At 47.0% G+C, this 13,269-nt stretch overlaps 3 protein-coding genes across 10 annotated transcripts in view; 1 reads left to right on the forward strand and 2 right to left on the reverse strand.

Moving 5' to 3' along the window:
• The window catches only part of sim1a (SIM bHLH transcription factor 1a), a 28,296-nt gene extending 27,241 nt beyond the window's left edge, over positions 1 to 1,055 (reverse strand). Inside the window, exon 1 of one of the 2 annotated variants that reach the window (XM_085421967.1) lies at positions 111 to 1,055. The gene's annotated coding sequence lies outside the window, so the exon portion shown is untranslated. The remainder of the gene's footprint in view (positions 1 to 110) is intronic. The other variant, XM_085421968.1, reaches the window with a different exon arrangement.
• A 151-nt stretch (positions 1,056 to 1,206) lies between these two features.
• On the forward strand, positions 1,207 to 5,320 carry LOC146658365 (uncharacterized). The gene is made up of 4 exons (XM_085421977.1): positions 1,207 to 1,297; positions 2,816 to 2,977; positions 4,942 to 5,070; positions 5,164 to 5,320. The coding sequence occupies exons 1-3, from the start codon at positions 1,235 to 1,237 to the stop codon at positions 5,056 to 5,058; spliced, it is 342 nt and encodes a 113-aa protein (XP_085278103.1). The 5' UTR covers positions 1,207 to 1,234; the 3' UTR covers positions 5,059 to 5,070; positions 5,164 to 5,320.
• The window catches only part of ascc3 (activating signal cointegrator 1 complex subunit 3), a 160,933-nt gene continuing 151,446 nt past the window's right edge, over positions 3,783 to 13,269 (reverse strand). For all 7 annotated transcript variants that reach the window (XM_085421971.1, XM_085421975.1, XM_085421970.1 and 4 more), the window contains 5 exons: positions 7,056 to 7,207; positions 6,413 to 6,554; positions 5,327 to 5,533; positions 4,460 to 4,635; positions 3,783 to 4,086 (listed from right to left, as the gene is read on the reverse strand). In XM_085421971.1, the coding sequence (XP_085278097.1) occupies positions 3,945 to 4,086; positions 4,460 to 4,635; positions 5,327 to 5,533; positions 6,413 to 6,554; positions 7,056 to 7,207 (819 nt within the window). In that variant the 3' untranslated portion in view covers positions 3,783 to 3,944. The remainder of the gene's footprint in view (positions 4,087 to 4,459; positions 4,636 to 5,326; positions 5,534 to 6,412; positions 6,555 to 7,055; positions 7,208 to 13,269) is intronic.

Here is a 13,269-nt window from a genome sequence, read left to right on the forward strand (position 1 = left end):
GCAAGGGTCAAAATAATAATGAAAAACAATTTATTTTATTCACAGGCGCGATCAGTCTGCGTGTAACAGCTCCACGAGTGGCTAGAACACTGACAGCTGTTCCTGCTCACCTCACTTTCTAACCTGTTGGTTTTCACACGGTCTCCAAGAAGCTCCGCACGCGCGCATCCTCCATCCCGTGTGATTTTCTGGTGGCGCATCCACAGCCTGCTCTGTGCCGCGGGCACGAAGGCCTGCTGCTATTGGACGACTGCTCGCATACCTATTGGTTAGTCTATGTACCGAGGCCTCCAGGAGGAAGGAGATTGGCTACTGAACACATTCACCTCTGTCCTGAGGAGGCTCCAACGATTCCTCAGAAACAGCATTAAAACCGTCATGTCAACCGTGTATATATATACACACATATATACATACACTTTATTAAAATATTTATTATCTACAAAAAAAACAGAAGAAAATGTTGCTTAAAAAGTTTTCTAACAGCGACAGTGAGAGCTTCTCCTTTATTGCATCTTGTCTTTTGGGTTTTCATCTTTTTATATTCATATTTTATTCATTTATCTGCTCATTCATTCATATGTATGTATGTATTTATTTATTTTGTATTTATTTATTTTGTTTGTTATCGCCACAGGCCACATCTACACCCCTCTGTGGTCTACTTGGCGATTTGAGGGATTTCAAAGCCAGCTCGGGGACAGTGATGCTTCTTTGTTTTGTTTTCTCAGCACAGAAATACTTTGAATACGAGGATTTCTAAACGTGGAAATTGTAGAAGTCGTTTCACCTCAGCAGAGACACGAGCCATTGTGTGTCAGTGATACGGTCACGTCCTCTGTGGGAATAATGAACAAACAGTTTCAAAGCAAATATCCAGGCCGTGTGTTTGTCTCACCGTGAGTGGACAAAAGAAATGTGCTATTGGAGCATCACGCACGTGGGTTTTGCTGTAACTTCTTGTACATTGTTGTAACTTCGGCTTCGTCCTGAAAACCTTATAGTTTCATTCTGCAGCTGTCTGCTGTCCCACGAACGGGACACGATCACGCCACGAGCAGAAAAGAAGCAAGTCTTCACATTTTCCTGTAAACTGTCACCAGAATATCTCAGCACACGACAGGAGGCTTAAACCCCGCTGACGAGCCACACATCACTGTGTGTGTGTGTGTGTGTGTGTGTGTGTGTGTGTGTTTTGCAGCGGTTCCTGCCTGCAGTGAGAAAATCATCCCGGATGCCGGAGGCACACGGAACGGTTGACGCTGGTTTAACCTTCGCTTCTGCTCCAAACTTGCTGGTAATTAAACTGCGTGTGTGGAAAATTGCCAGCCGGGACAGAAACACGCAGAGCATTGTGAAAAGATCAGAGGCGTGGACTGCGAGGCGAGATTAATGTCTCAGCGAGCTGGGCTGATGGTAAAGTCAGTTTTCTGCGTGGCCAAAGTGGCTCTTTTCACCGTGGGAGCTGACACGTAATCCGGTGGAAGCGCCCCGTTTTTACGGCTGCTTTCATTTACAGACTGTTAAGAGTGGCGTGGATTCTCTGCCGGGAACGCACCACTGAGCGCAAACTGTGCGTCACATTATCCAGGAATGTGCATGTTATCAAACCTTAATGCTAAACGAGAGCTACTAGAACACAGAGCAGTCACTACAGTGCAGGTCCACACCGGGCCACGGCGAGCGTTAGTGTTTAAACCACCTGACAAATCCGCAGCAGCACCGACATGTGTGCGCGGAATCCCCACGTGGAATTTATTTATCTGTTACGTGTAAAGATGACGCACTTTATTGGTACATTTCATCGTCATCGGCGGCCCTCACAGGGATCACTGCTAACCCGGAGACCCGAGGCACAAAGCTGACGGCCGTCATGTCCTGCAGTCGGTCTGTGCGGAACCTCGTGGTTCTGTGTGGAACCTCGTGGTTCTGTGCTCCTCTGGGCTGAAAAGGCTCCACGGCCTCGGGCAAAGTTCCCACCACACAACCTCATAAATGTTTTGCTTGAGCGGAGCGTAAAGCGAGGCTGCTTTAGACCGCTTGTTTTTATAGAAAGCGTCTGTTTGACAGGCAACACGTTTCAATTTTAACAGCTTCAAATACCGGAAACTTTTTAAAATTATTATTTTATGTATTACTGTGGGGTCTAGCTTCCAATACAAAGCGCCTGCAGGCATCGTGTAACTTTGTGCTGAACATTGGGGGTCCTGACCCAGATTTATTTATTTATTTAAATACATTTATTTATTTATTTATTTAAATAAATACATTTATTTATTTAAATAAATAAATTTATTTATTTAAATAAATAAATATGTGGGTCGATTCCCAGATGATTAAACATGCAACTGTTTTGCTGGTAATACCAGAAACGAGTAAAGAAAATCAACACCCTATTTATGCAAGATAATACATAATTTTATTGGGGGGGTATATTGGTTGGGTCTGATTATTGGGGGGGGTCATACCCCCCCATGCCCCTGGAATCACGCCCCTGCCTGGAGGCGCTGGCTGTTGTGATTTGGAGCCGTTTGGAGCTTCTTCCTGCTGGGTCTCTGTTGACGCCCCACACATGATGTTTTCCTTACTTCAGCTGGTCTGAGGATTTAAACCAGGATTAGAATCAGGATCATATTAGGGGCATATTCTATATGTTGACACGCTCACTTGCTTTTCATGAATTTACAGTGAAATATTATTTCAATAACTGAGTGTGAAACACCCAAAAGAAAAAGCCTTCAAACTTTTGGCCTAACAAAGGAAACCGAGCACGAGCTCATTTGAACCTGCATGTTCATGTTTATCTTTCATCCAGCGTGGTTCCTGCTGCCAGCAGCTCTGCGGTGGACAGTGTGGACAGAGTGGACAGAGTGCTCTGTATGGATGTCTCCTGGTCTGCAGTCTTGGCTCAGACCCGCCCACCGTCACCTGCTTCACTCGACACTGCTGCAGCCTCCATGTTTTATTCCAGCACGAGGTCAGTTCATGTTTTTCTGTGGTGTCACTGACTGAACCTAAACAGACTTTTACACAGTGTATGCATGGTGTTCACAGCACATCAGACATGACTGAGCTGTAAGCAATCACTGAGAACGAAAACTCCAAATAAACAAGTGAATGAAATGAAAAACGCACAATTACAATTTGAAGCCACACAAAACACTTTATTCAAAACCAAATGTAAATTCTTTAATGATTGGCGGCACAGTGCTGCTCACGGGGTTCATACACATCCACACAAAGGCCACAGACAGCAGCGTTAGGCTCAGGGCCTCTGAAGCATGCAGCGGTGAGGGAGGAGGAAGCTTTGTTCACACACCTGAACTCAAAGCACTTCATCCAAACAAACACTTCTGTTTCCACATCTGATCCAAAACGATTTGCACATTTTCTGCCCTTCACAGAAATCTCTCACCCACACTGGCTGCTGCTCCAACACGAGGCCACAGAAGGTTTGTCACACTGCGTTTCCACATCCACACAGGCACGGAGTCAGGGAAATGTATGATCCTGTTGTTGAGCTGAAGCTCCACAGCGTGCTCACCTTTAACACAGCTTTGTGTTACTGTCAGCCCACAACCTCCCAAACACGACAGCAACCTGTTTGTGTTCGGTGATGTGCTTTGGTATAATCTGTACGATGTTCTCTACAAATCAGGCACAGAGCTACATTTCACAGCTACACAGCTGCTGTTCGAACGTGTGCCGCCATGCTTATATATCTGACACCACACACAAAGATCCGGCCAATCAAGAACGGCGCAGCAGCAGACTCTTGTTGGATGTTGCCAATTAAAAGTTAAATGAATGAGAATGAGGCGGTCCTTGGCACCGGTGCACCACAGTGAGCACAGCCACAGTGCGTGAGAAAGAAACGACGTCACTTCCGAGGTCAGCAAAGCGGTGACTGACAGACGTCGCCGACGTGACACAGAGGTACTTCCTCAGCCCAGGGACAGATCCGAATGTGAGACCTCGCTGTTGACCTGTGCAGCAATGCTGGCAGGCGTTACGTTCAGGTGAACATCATACTGCTGGTCCAGACCCAGGTAGCTGTCACTCATCAGGTACAGCGTGTAAATACACCTGAGAGGAGGAAAAACAGGCCTGAAAATCACCTGAGACAGCGACAGAGTGGAAACTGTGTTCACGTTCATTTCTTTGCTTCTACATAAACTTTTAAAAAGATAATGAGGAGAAGCTGAGACACTGCGCAGGCCAGTGATCTGGCACAGAGGAGCCGATCAGCAGTGAGCTGCTGGACTCACGCAACAGTGTAATTTCCATTTTACCACCACTAATCCCTCCACAGTCCACGCTGCGCCCGAGGACTGATCGGCATGACTGGTGCATCGCATTGACAGCCTGCAGGCACGTCGTAACGTGCTACATAAATGTCACAGTATTTCACGTTCTGCCTACAGACCAGTGCGCTCAGTGTGTGGGAGACCAGACTTACTTTCCGGTCCTCTCCGGGGTGTAGAAGGCCATGGACACGGCCGTGTGGTTACGCACGTATCCCAGCCGTTTCACAGCCAGCAGCTCCCTGCGATCCACCTCCCCCAGCACGAGGAACCAGCCCTCATCCTTGGCCTTGGGGAACCTGGGAGCTTGGGCCTTGCTGTCCTGCCTCCTCTGGAACAACACACATCGTGCACACTCTGAAGTTTGGGGAGTTTCACATGTTGGATGCTATTATTAAAACAGGGCTGCCTTAACGTGGCAGGTAGGAAACACTGCATGACCTCACGTCTAGCATGCACCACCAGTTTAATTCAGTTTGATTTACAAAGCATCCAATCAGACTCTATGCTTCACTTCCTGTAGAGAGCAGAGTCACTGTGTGGTCTGGTTTCTTCAGCCTCATTGAGCAGTGCTGGTATATTTCTATGCTTGACTGGATTTTATATTGTTCTTGTGTTTTGTGGATTTAACCTCCAGAACACGCTGAGACGACATGTTTCTGGTGTCAGAGCTCGGAGAGGAAACTTTGTGTTTCTCCTAACGTCTCCTCGACGGAGGGGTCCGCCCAGCCCCGCTGTAACGTCTGAGGTGTGAGCGTGACGACAGGTGAGGCTGACAACATGCATCTCACTTCATTACTCACGAGCTACACATTCAATATGTGACTGTTGAAAGTCCGACTGTCATCACTCTGTGCAGGCCGAGTTTGCTGCTCTCTGCAGGCTTGTACTGAGCACTACATGAACTATTAGCTAAAGCTCGTCCCAGCAGCCTCTGGGGTCAGCGTCTGCTCAGCTGCTAAATAAGCCACTGTGTTCAAACTGGGAGCAGCCGCCTGTTAGAGAATATTGTGGATACTGACCCTCTGCTGTCCCAGATTGAGGCGTCTCAGTGACACCTGCAGAACATACTCCTGGTCAGCGTGGACGTCCAGCCAGCTGCTCTCCTTCCTGAGGTTAGCTCCTGCTGCAGGGATGGGACGCTCCGTCTGCTCCTGGCTCTCCTCCCACCAGCCCTTCATGCTCATCTCAACTTCCAGCACTGGGAGATGGCTCAGGAACGACCACGCCTGAGGAACGTTGGATTTACCATGAACACAAGCTGTTTGTGTAACACACAGGGCATCCTGAATCTGCAGCACTTTATCAGAGCTAACGGACACACGATCACACACACTCATTGTGACACAGCTGTGTTCGAACCTCATTGGAAGAGCTGGTGAGAAGCTTGACAGGCTGTACAGTGGAGTCACATGTTAGCCAGCAGTGGAAATGATTGGATGTTATCTACACTGATATATGTTTTAGCGGACAGGAAATCACCTGTTGTTTGCAGCATGAGTCCAGTCAAAGCTGCAGACGTGTGAAAGCGAAGCTTAGAAATAAAATGGCGAGTTGTGACGCCGAGGCTGCGGCGGGCCTCGTTAGCTGCTTGCAGGACAGCTGCTTCAACCCAAAGAAGCTGCCAGGAGGGAGGCAGAGGACAAACGCAGACAGAGGGATGAAAACAAAGCAGAGCTAGGAGGCTGTGCGGCCGTCTGACTGGGGGGGCACGGAGGGGAAAAGCTATTTATGTGAGGATTACTCTTCCTGAGACAGTCAGACAGGAACGCTGCTGCACATCTAATTATTTAATTAGAGAGGCCGCCACACTGCAGGCCGGCGGGGAGCTGGGGGTAAACGTGGCGAGGGTGGGGGCAGCAGAGACGGCGATTGGGTGAAGCTGCAGGGCCTGTTGCCGTGCCCGGACACTCTCATTACTGCTGCAATTAGCACTTAAACTGGAGCTGTGATCGGGGATCCTGGCGTATCGCTGTGACACTGCTGTGTGTGATCTGCATGGACCACGCGGGGCACAGCCATGCTTAGATTGTTCCATCATCTCTGCAGCAAATCCAGACTGGCTGCTTCCATTTGCACATTTAGACGAATCATTTCTGCAGCCTTACCTGAGCAGTGTGACTCGGATGAAGCTGTCGGGCCACCATAGCAGAGAAGACGCTTTCATTTCCATTACAGGCAGCGATCAGCTCAGGAAGTCCTTCGATCGGCTCGTTCAAACCTCCCTGCCCCTTCCTGTTTCCCCTGTTCCTAAAACAGGAGGCATCAGAGACAAGGTTGGCTCTTACCATTAAAAGGACACAAGTGTCCAAATGCAGGCTTCGTGTTTGTACCTGAGTGACTGCACAGTGTTACTGAGACTTACACCTGAAGGTGGGAACAGCTTCAGGCTACAGGTACATCACCCCCTCCGCCTCGCCCTGTCCCCAGCATCCTCCTTCACCCCGTCCACGGAGCTTCTCTGTGCTCTTCCTCTTTCCCTCCTGCCTGCAAGCTCCACCTTCAACATCCTTTGTCCAATATGTCCACTACCCCGTCCCTGCACAGGTCCAAGCCTGGCCTCTCTGACTCTGTCCCTAAACTCGACCTAATCTTCACTCTCAGCTTCTAACTGTGAAACAACACTGAATCCTTAACTATACTCACAGTCACACATTAGGATGATTAAAGGCTTTTTTACTTGAGATGAAGGATTCGTTCCCAAAATACCGAAGCAGGACACGCTGCACAGCGAGCAGAACGACGATTTACCTGAACAGGCCGAGGTGTTGCTGTTCTACGTGTGGGAGCGTCAGTAAGGAGGAGTCGTGCAGCCAGCGGCCCTGGACGATCATTTGCACAAGATTGCAGATGCTGATGGCTGTGACGAGCCAGCCTTCATTGGCAGCTACATCCAGCATTGCCTGAAGCAAACACAGAAGACAGTTCCTGGCACATAAACACTAGGGGTGCAACGATATTTGTATCGATATTGAACCGTTCGATACAGTGCTTTCGGTTCGGTACGCATATGTATCGAACAATACAACATTTGTAATTTATTTTATCAACTTTCCTTCTGACGATGCTGTCTGTGTTGAGCGCTCAGTGAATCTGCGTTCGACTACTCCGCCTAGGCTGCACTGTCGAGCGCAGATCCACTGAGCACTCAACACAGACAGCATAGTCAGAAGGAAGAGCGCAGGGCAAGCTAGCGAGACAGAAGTTAAGCTCTCCTTGCAACATGGACCTCCCCCACCCTCATTCAGATCTGGTGTTTGGAATTATTTTGGTTTTCATGTGACGTATGACCCTGAAGGTAAGCGAGTCATGGACTAAAGTAAAACAGTATGTTGGATGTGCCATGCAATGCTCAATTACATTGGTGTGAACTAGTGTGTTAGCGCAGTTAGCTCGTTAACGTGTTGGCCGTCTAGCCCCATGCACGGAGCGATCGGCGGTAGCTCGTTAACGGAGATTTGCCGTGTTGTGGCGTTAAGGTCATTTCAACGAGATTAACCTGAAAGCACTAGTGGGAACACAACGAATATGACTGCACATTTACGCCGACATCATCCTAGTGCAAAGACAAAAACAACAAGCATGCTACTAACTTTAGCCGAGTCATTTAGACAGCTGTTAGCACATGATTCTCCTTATGCTGCTGAGAATATAGCCCAGAAGAAGCGGATAGTATAGCTTTTATTTTGGAAAGAGCCATTTCTCTGTAATAAACTCTCTTTTCCAAAGATGAGTGATTCCTCAATCAGATACAGGGCTTGCAATATCGCTAGCCCGACGTCCCGGAGCTAGCGATTTTTTCAGTCGGGCTACCAAAATCTATCTCTGCCCTGCCCGTCGGGCTATTGTAGGAAAAATATATGTCAATGCTTTTGCATTCTTTCAGAAATGTAGCTGGGTAATTATGTCATTGGCATCGGTGAGCCACTGTCAATATGTGACATATTGAAATCGCGTTTGAATTTGCGCTTGTTTTTTGCTTTCACTTTGCAATCGCGCGAACTGTGTATAGAGAGCGACAGCACTGATCTGTGAGTGATGATAATTTGTGCACCAATTCCTCTGACATCGTCTTATTAATCGTTAGCTTACTATGCAAACATGACAAGTGAAATCTCCCGCAGCTTAAACATGTGAGAGGTTGATCGCGCAGAGAATCGCTGAGCTTATGTGAGTGCGTGTGTAAAAGCAGCAGGAGAAGTTATGACAAATCAGACTATAAGGCAAGAAGAAAGTGCAGCTTTATGGTTTCATGGACAAAAGAATTTCTGTGGCTGCAATATGACGAGCTAAATAACCAGGGCTGCACATAAGTGGTCCGCAGGTGCGCATTCGCTGTCAAAATAAAAAACACGCACAAGGGTTAGGGTTAAATTTAAAAACTGTACTTTTGAGTTAAAATATATATTTATAATTTTAATAAATGACAAATTAAAAAGGCATGAACATTTTTTTTGTATCGAAAAAATATCGAACCGTGACACCAAAGTATCGAATCGAACCGAACTGTGAATTTTGTGTATCGTTGCACCCCTAATAAACACAGTCGTGAAGCCGTCAGCCAGCAGAGCTATGTGACACAACAAATGACTACAGGACATGTTTGAAATGTTTCAATGGTTTTAATCTCTCGGCTTGCAGCTGGTGTGACAGTAGAACAGAATCTAAACACACTCAGCCGCGTCTCCTGACGTCTTCGGCAGCTCCCTTCACTCTGTGGTTGGCTTTAAGGTGGCTGAACACAAACGTTATTAATCTTCATTTGCAAAGTCACACTTTGAGTACAAAGTCCAGAGAGTGGGCTTCACAGAGGGGATTCAAATGATTGATCGAGCACATTAATAGCAGACTGTGGCCAAAGTCCTAGCAGGGCTTCACCCAACATCACCAGCTGATCAGAGGCCCTGTGAGCACTCGGTTAGAGGAGCCTGATCAGAGTCCACGTGGAGCCTGGGTCCAGGTCTGGCTTCACTGAGGAGACCAGCGAGGTACTCGGGTGCTGCTAACAGCACGTGTCCGCTTCAGTGTATCAGCTTGTAATGAGGTTACATGCACTGCATTAATGGACGGTGTTAGCCATGGCAGCCCACAGACCCACCTCCACCCAACTCTGTTGTCCTAACATAACGCAGACGCTTCAGCTCACAGGACTCTGTGTCACACTCAGAGTGGATCACTGTGGGAAGCGTCCACTCAACTGAGGGTGGATCATTCAGACTCACAAATAAATATCCAAGTCTGTCTTTCCATTCGACATATTCACGTTATGTGTCAATAAGCATCAATAAAAATATACATTCACACAATAAAAAGCCTCATAAAGGAGCTGGAGATGAGAAGAATGTCAGGACAGCAAAGCAGTGAGCACATCCACGAGCTGCACTAACACACCGTGGAAAATCACAAGCACATGCACACAAACATCCAGCGGAGCTGTGGACAATGGCTTCCAGCCGCCACTTCACTCCAAACAGACGCACTGAGGAGCTCAATGAACACCACTGGCTTCATTGTTGTCAGCGTTACCGACTCTATTAGGTTTCTAATGTTAAAGACTGTCAGCTGATCTCTGCAGACGCCACACAGCGAGGGTCCAGCCGCACAGCTAACGTCTGACAGTGTTGGGGAGTAACGGAGTACATGCACCGCCGTTACGCATTTAAAATACAAAATATGAGTAACTGTATTCTGTTACAGTTACCGTTTAAAAAGGTGGTATTCAGAATACAGTTACTTTGTTGAAATAAATGGATTACACGGCGGTACTTTCCTGTTTCGTTTTGTCGCGGGTCAGGACTGTTTGGGTTTTGTTTGATAGGTACAGTGGGGCAAAAAAGTATTTAGTCAGCCACCGATTGTGCAAGTTCCCCCACCTAAAATGATGACAGAGGTCAGTAATTTGCACCAGAGGTACACTTCAACTGTGAGAGACAGAATGTGAAAAAAAAATCCATGAATCCACATGGTAGGATTTGTAAAGAATTTATTGGTAAATCAGGGTGGAAAATAAGTATTTGGTCACCTCAAACAAGGAAAATCTCTGGCTCTCACAGACCTGTAACGTCTTCTGTAAGAAGCTTTTCTGTCCCCCACTCGTTACCTGTATGAATGGCACCTGTTTGAACTCATCATCTGTATAAAGACACCTGTCCACAGCCTCAAACAGTCAGACTCCAAACTCCGCCATGGCCAAGACCAAAGAGCTTTCGAAGGACACCAGGAAAAGTATTGTAGACCTGCACCAGACTGGGAAGAGTGAATCTACAATAGGCAAGCAGCTTGGTGTGAAAAAATCAACTGTGGGAGCAATCATCAGAAAATGGAAGACATACAAGACCACTGATAATCTCCCTCGATCTGGGGCTCCACGCAAGATCTCATCCCGTGGGGTCAAAATGATCATGAGAACGGTGAGCAAAGATCCCAGAACCACACGGGGGGACCTGGTGAATGACCTGCAGAGAGCTGGGACCAAAGTAACAAAGGTCACCATCAGTAACACACTACAACGGCAGGGAATCAAATCCCGCAGTGCCAGACGTGTTCCGCTGCTGAAGCCAGTGCATGTCCAGGCCCGTCTGAAGTTTGCCAGAGAGCACATGGATGATACAGCAGAGGATTGGGAGAATGTCATGTGGTCAGATGAAACCAAAGTAGAACTTTTTGGTATAAACTCAACTCGTCGTGTTTGGAGGAAGAAGAATACTGAGTTGCATCCCAAGAACACCATACCTACTGTGAAGCATGGGGGTGGAAACATCATGCTATGGGGCTGTTTTTCTGCCAAGGGGACAGGACGACTGATCCGTGTTAAGGACAGAATGAATGGGGCCATGTATCGTGAGATTTTGAGCCAAAACCTCCTTCCATCAGTGAGAACTTTGAAGATGAAACGAGGCTGGGTCTTCCAACATGACAATGATCCAAAACACACCGCCCGGGCAACAAAGGAGTGGCTCCGTAAGAAGCATTTGAAAGTCCTGGAGTGGCCTAGCCAGTCTCCAGACCTCAACCCCATAGAAAATCTGTGGCGGGAGTTGGAAGTCCGTGTTGCTCGGCGACAGCCCCAAAACATCACTGCTCTCGAGAAGATCTGCATGGAGGAATGGGCCAAAATACCAGCTACTGTGTGTGCAAACCTGGTAAAGACCTATAGTAAACGTTTGACCTCTGTTATTGCCAACAAAGGTTATGTTACAAAGTATTGAGTTGTATTTTTGTTATTGACCAAATACTTATTTTCCACCCTGATTTACGAATAAATTCTTTACAAATCCTACCATGTGGATTCATGGATTTATTTTCACATTCTGTCTCTCACAGTTGAAGTGTACCTCTGGTGCAAATTACTGACCTCTGTCATCATTTTAAGTGGGGGAACTTGCACAATCGGTGGCTGACTAAATACTTTTTTGCCCCACTGTATGTTCTGTTGTTCCAGGCGGCAGCGTTACGGTTGCCATGGTTACAGGGTGACGCTCTCTCTCTCTCTCTCTCTGTGTTTCCTGGGTGAGAGAGGCCTTTTTGTTGTTGTTGTTGTTGTTGTTGTGCTAAGCTAACAGGCAGAATGCTACAGGCATCGCCCTAAAGCATGTAGCCTGATGGGCGGTGTAGTCCGTGCTGCAGGGAGAATGGACTGCCGTACCCGTGATGTGTCTGTGAGTGCGGGAGGGAGAAAAAGGAAAAGTACGAGCTGTCACGGAGCAGAAACGGGAGCTGGAAGCATGTAAATATAATAATAACCACTGCAGCCAAGAAGAGTGCCTGACGAGCCCAGCTGTAAGTAAGCTGTTAAGACTCGACTGTACACCGTGTTCGTGTTTTCCTCTGAAACAATAAGTTCTGTTGCAGCAGCCTTTCAACGCCTCTCTCTGTCTCTCGCTAGCAAAGTGACCCAGACAACAAAGTAAAGCTAGTTTTCAGCTACGAGCCCGACGTATTAGCCAGAGGTCCCTTTACTACGGTTCGGAGCCGCGGACCTTCAGTAACAGTAATAAATCACATTCACGTAGTTGTAAACAGCATGATAATATATTAAGTAATCCAAAGTATTCAAAATACGTTACTCTCATTGAGTAACGTTACAAAATACATTTTGGGGCATGTATTCTGTAATCTGTAATGGAATACATTTTAAAAGTAACCTTCCCAACACTGCTGACAGTCGGGTTATTGATGAGATGGATCGGCTACAAATCACATGCTAATATTTCACATTCCCCTTATGCTAAACATTATCTACAGCACTGAGCCCCCATCAACACGTGAGCACCGTGCATGTGCAGCACATCACTCAACACCAATATAAGCTACCACCATTTGGCTGTAGGTGTGGGTTAGCATTGTGTTAGCTCAACTCCTGCTTTTATCAGCTGGAAGGGATTATTACCACACTAAATGAAATCTTCCACATTCTTCAGCATAAAGATGTAAGAGGGGTGCTAACACCTGTAGCCTGCTTACACACAGACAGACACGGTGCTTTTACATATTTGTAGAAGTAAACTTTGTATATTCCAAAGAAACATTGATACAGTTGATAATGTGTCGTCACTGCTAGAATAAATAATAATAATCAAATCCATATATTTATCAGCTCGTCTGATGAAAATGAATGAATGGATGTGTGTACCAAATATAAGATCAGCCGTGTGTTTGCCCATCAGGACTGTGGACGGTCACATACACCACAGACACGTCTGAGTACAACCTCCCTGCAGCAGCTACTGCAGAGCAACAAGTGACTGTTCAGTGACAGCAGACATGGTTCACCACTGCAGTTCATTTCAATGTGTTGTAGACTTCAGCTAACCTGCCCGCGTAGCTGTTAGAGCTACAGGAGTATATCACACACACACACACACACACAGTTATCTTACTGCCCTCAGTACCAGGCTGTGGTTTAGTGCAGAGAGCACAGCAGGTGTACTCGTGAGGTGCAGGAGGAATCACAAACTGTGCTGCA

Source organism: Rhamphochromis longiceps, linkage group LG11 (assembly GCF_057381845.1).
Source record: "Rhamphochromis longiceps isolate RC_006_pf linkage group LG11, R_longiceps_female_GT1.1, whole genome shotgun sequence".
NCBI classification, from domain to species: domain Eukaryota; kingdom Metazoa; phylum Chordata; class Actinopteri; order Cichliformes; family Cichlidae; genus Rhamphochromis; species Rhamphochromis longiceps.

Bases quoted from the DNA above. Each gene is read 5' to 3' on its own strand.
- LOC146658365 (XM_085421977.1), top strand. From the start codon at position 1,235: ATGCCGGAGGCACACGGAACGGTTGACGCTGGTTTAACCTTCGCTTCT. The intron at 1,298-2,815 runs GTAATTAAACTG...TCTTTCATCCAG, and splicing joins CTTCTGCTCCAAACTTGCTG to CGTGGTTCCTGCTGCCAGCA. The intron at 2,978-4,941 runs GTCAGTTCATGT...TTTAACCTCCAG, and splicing joins ATGTTTTATTCCAGCACGAG to AACACGCTGAGACGACATGT.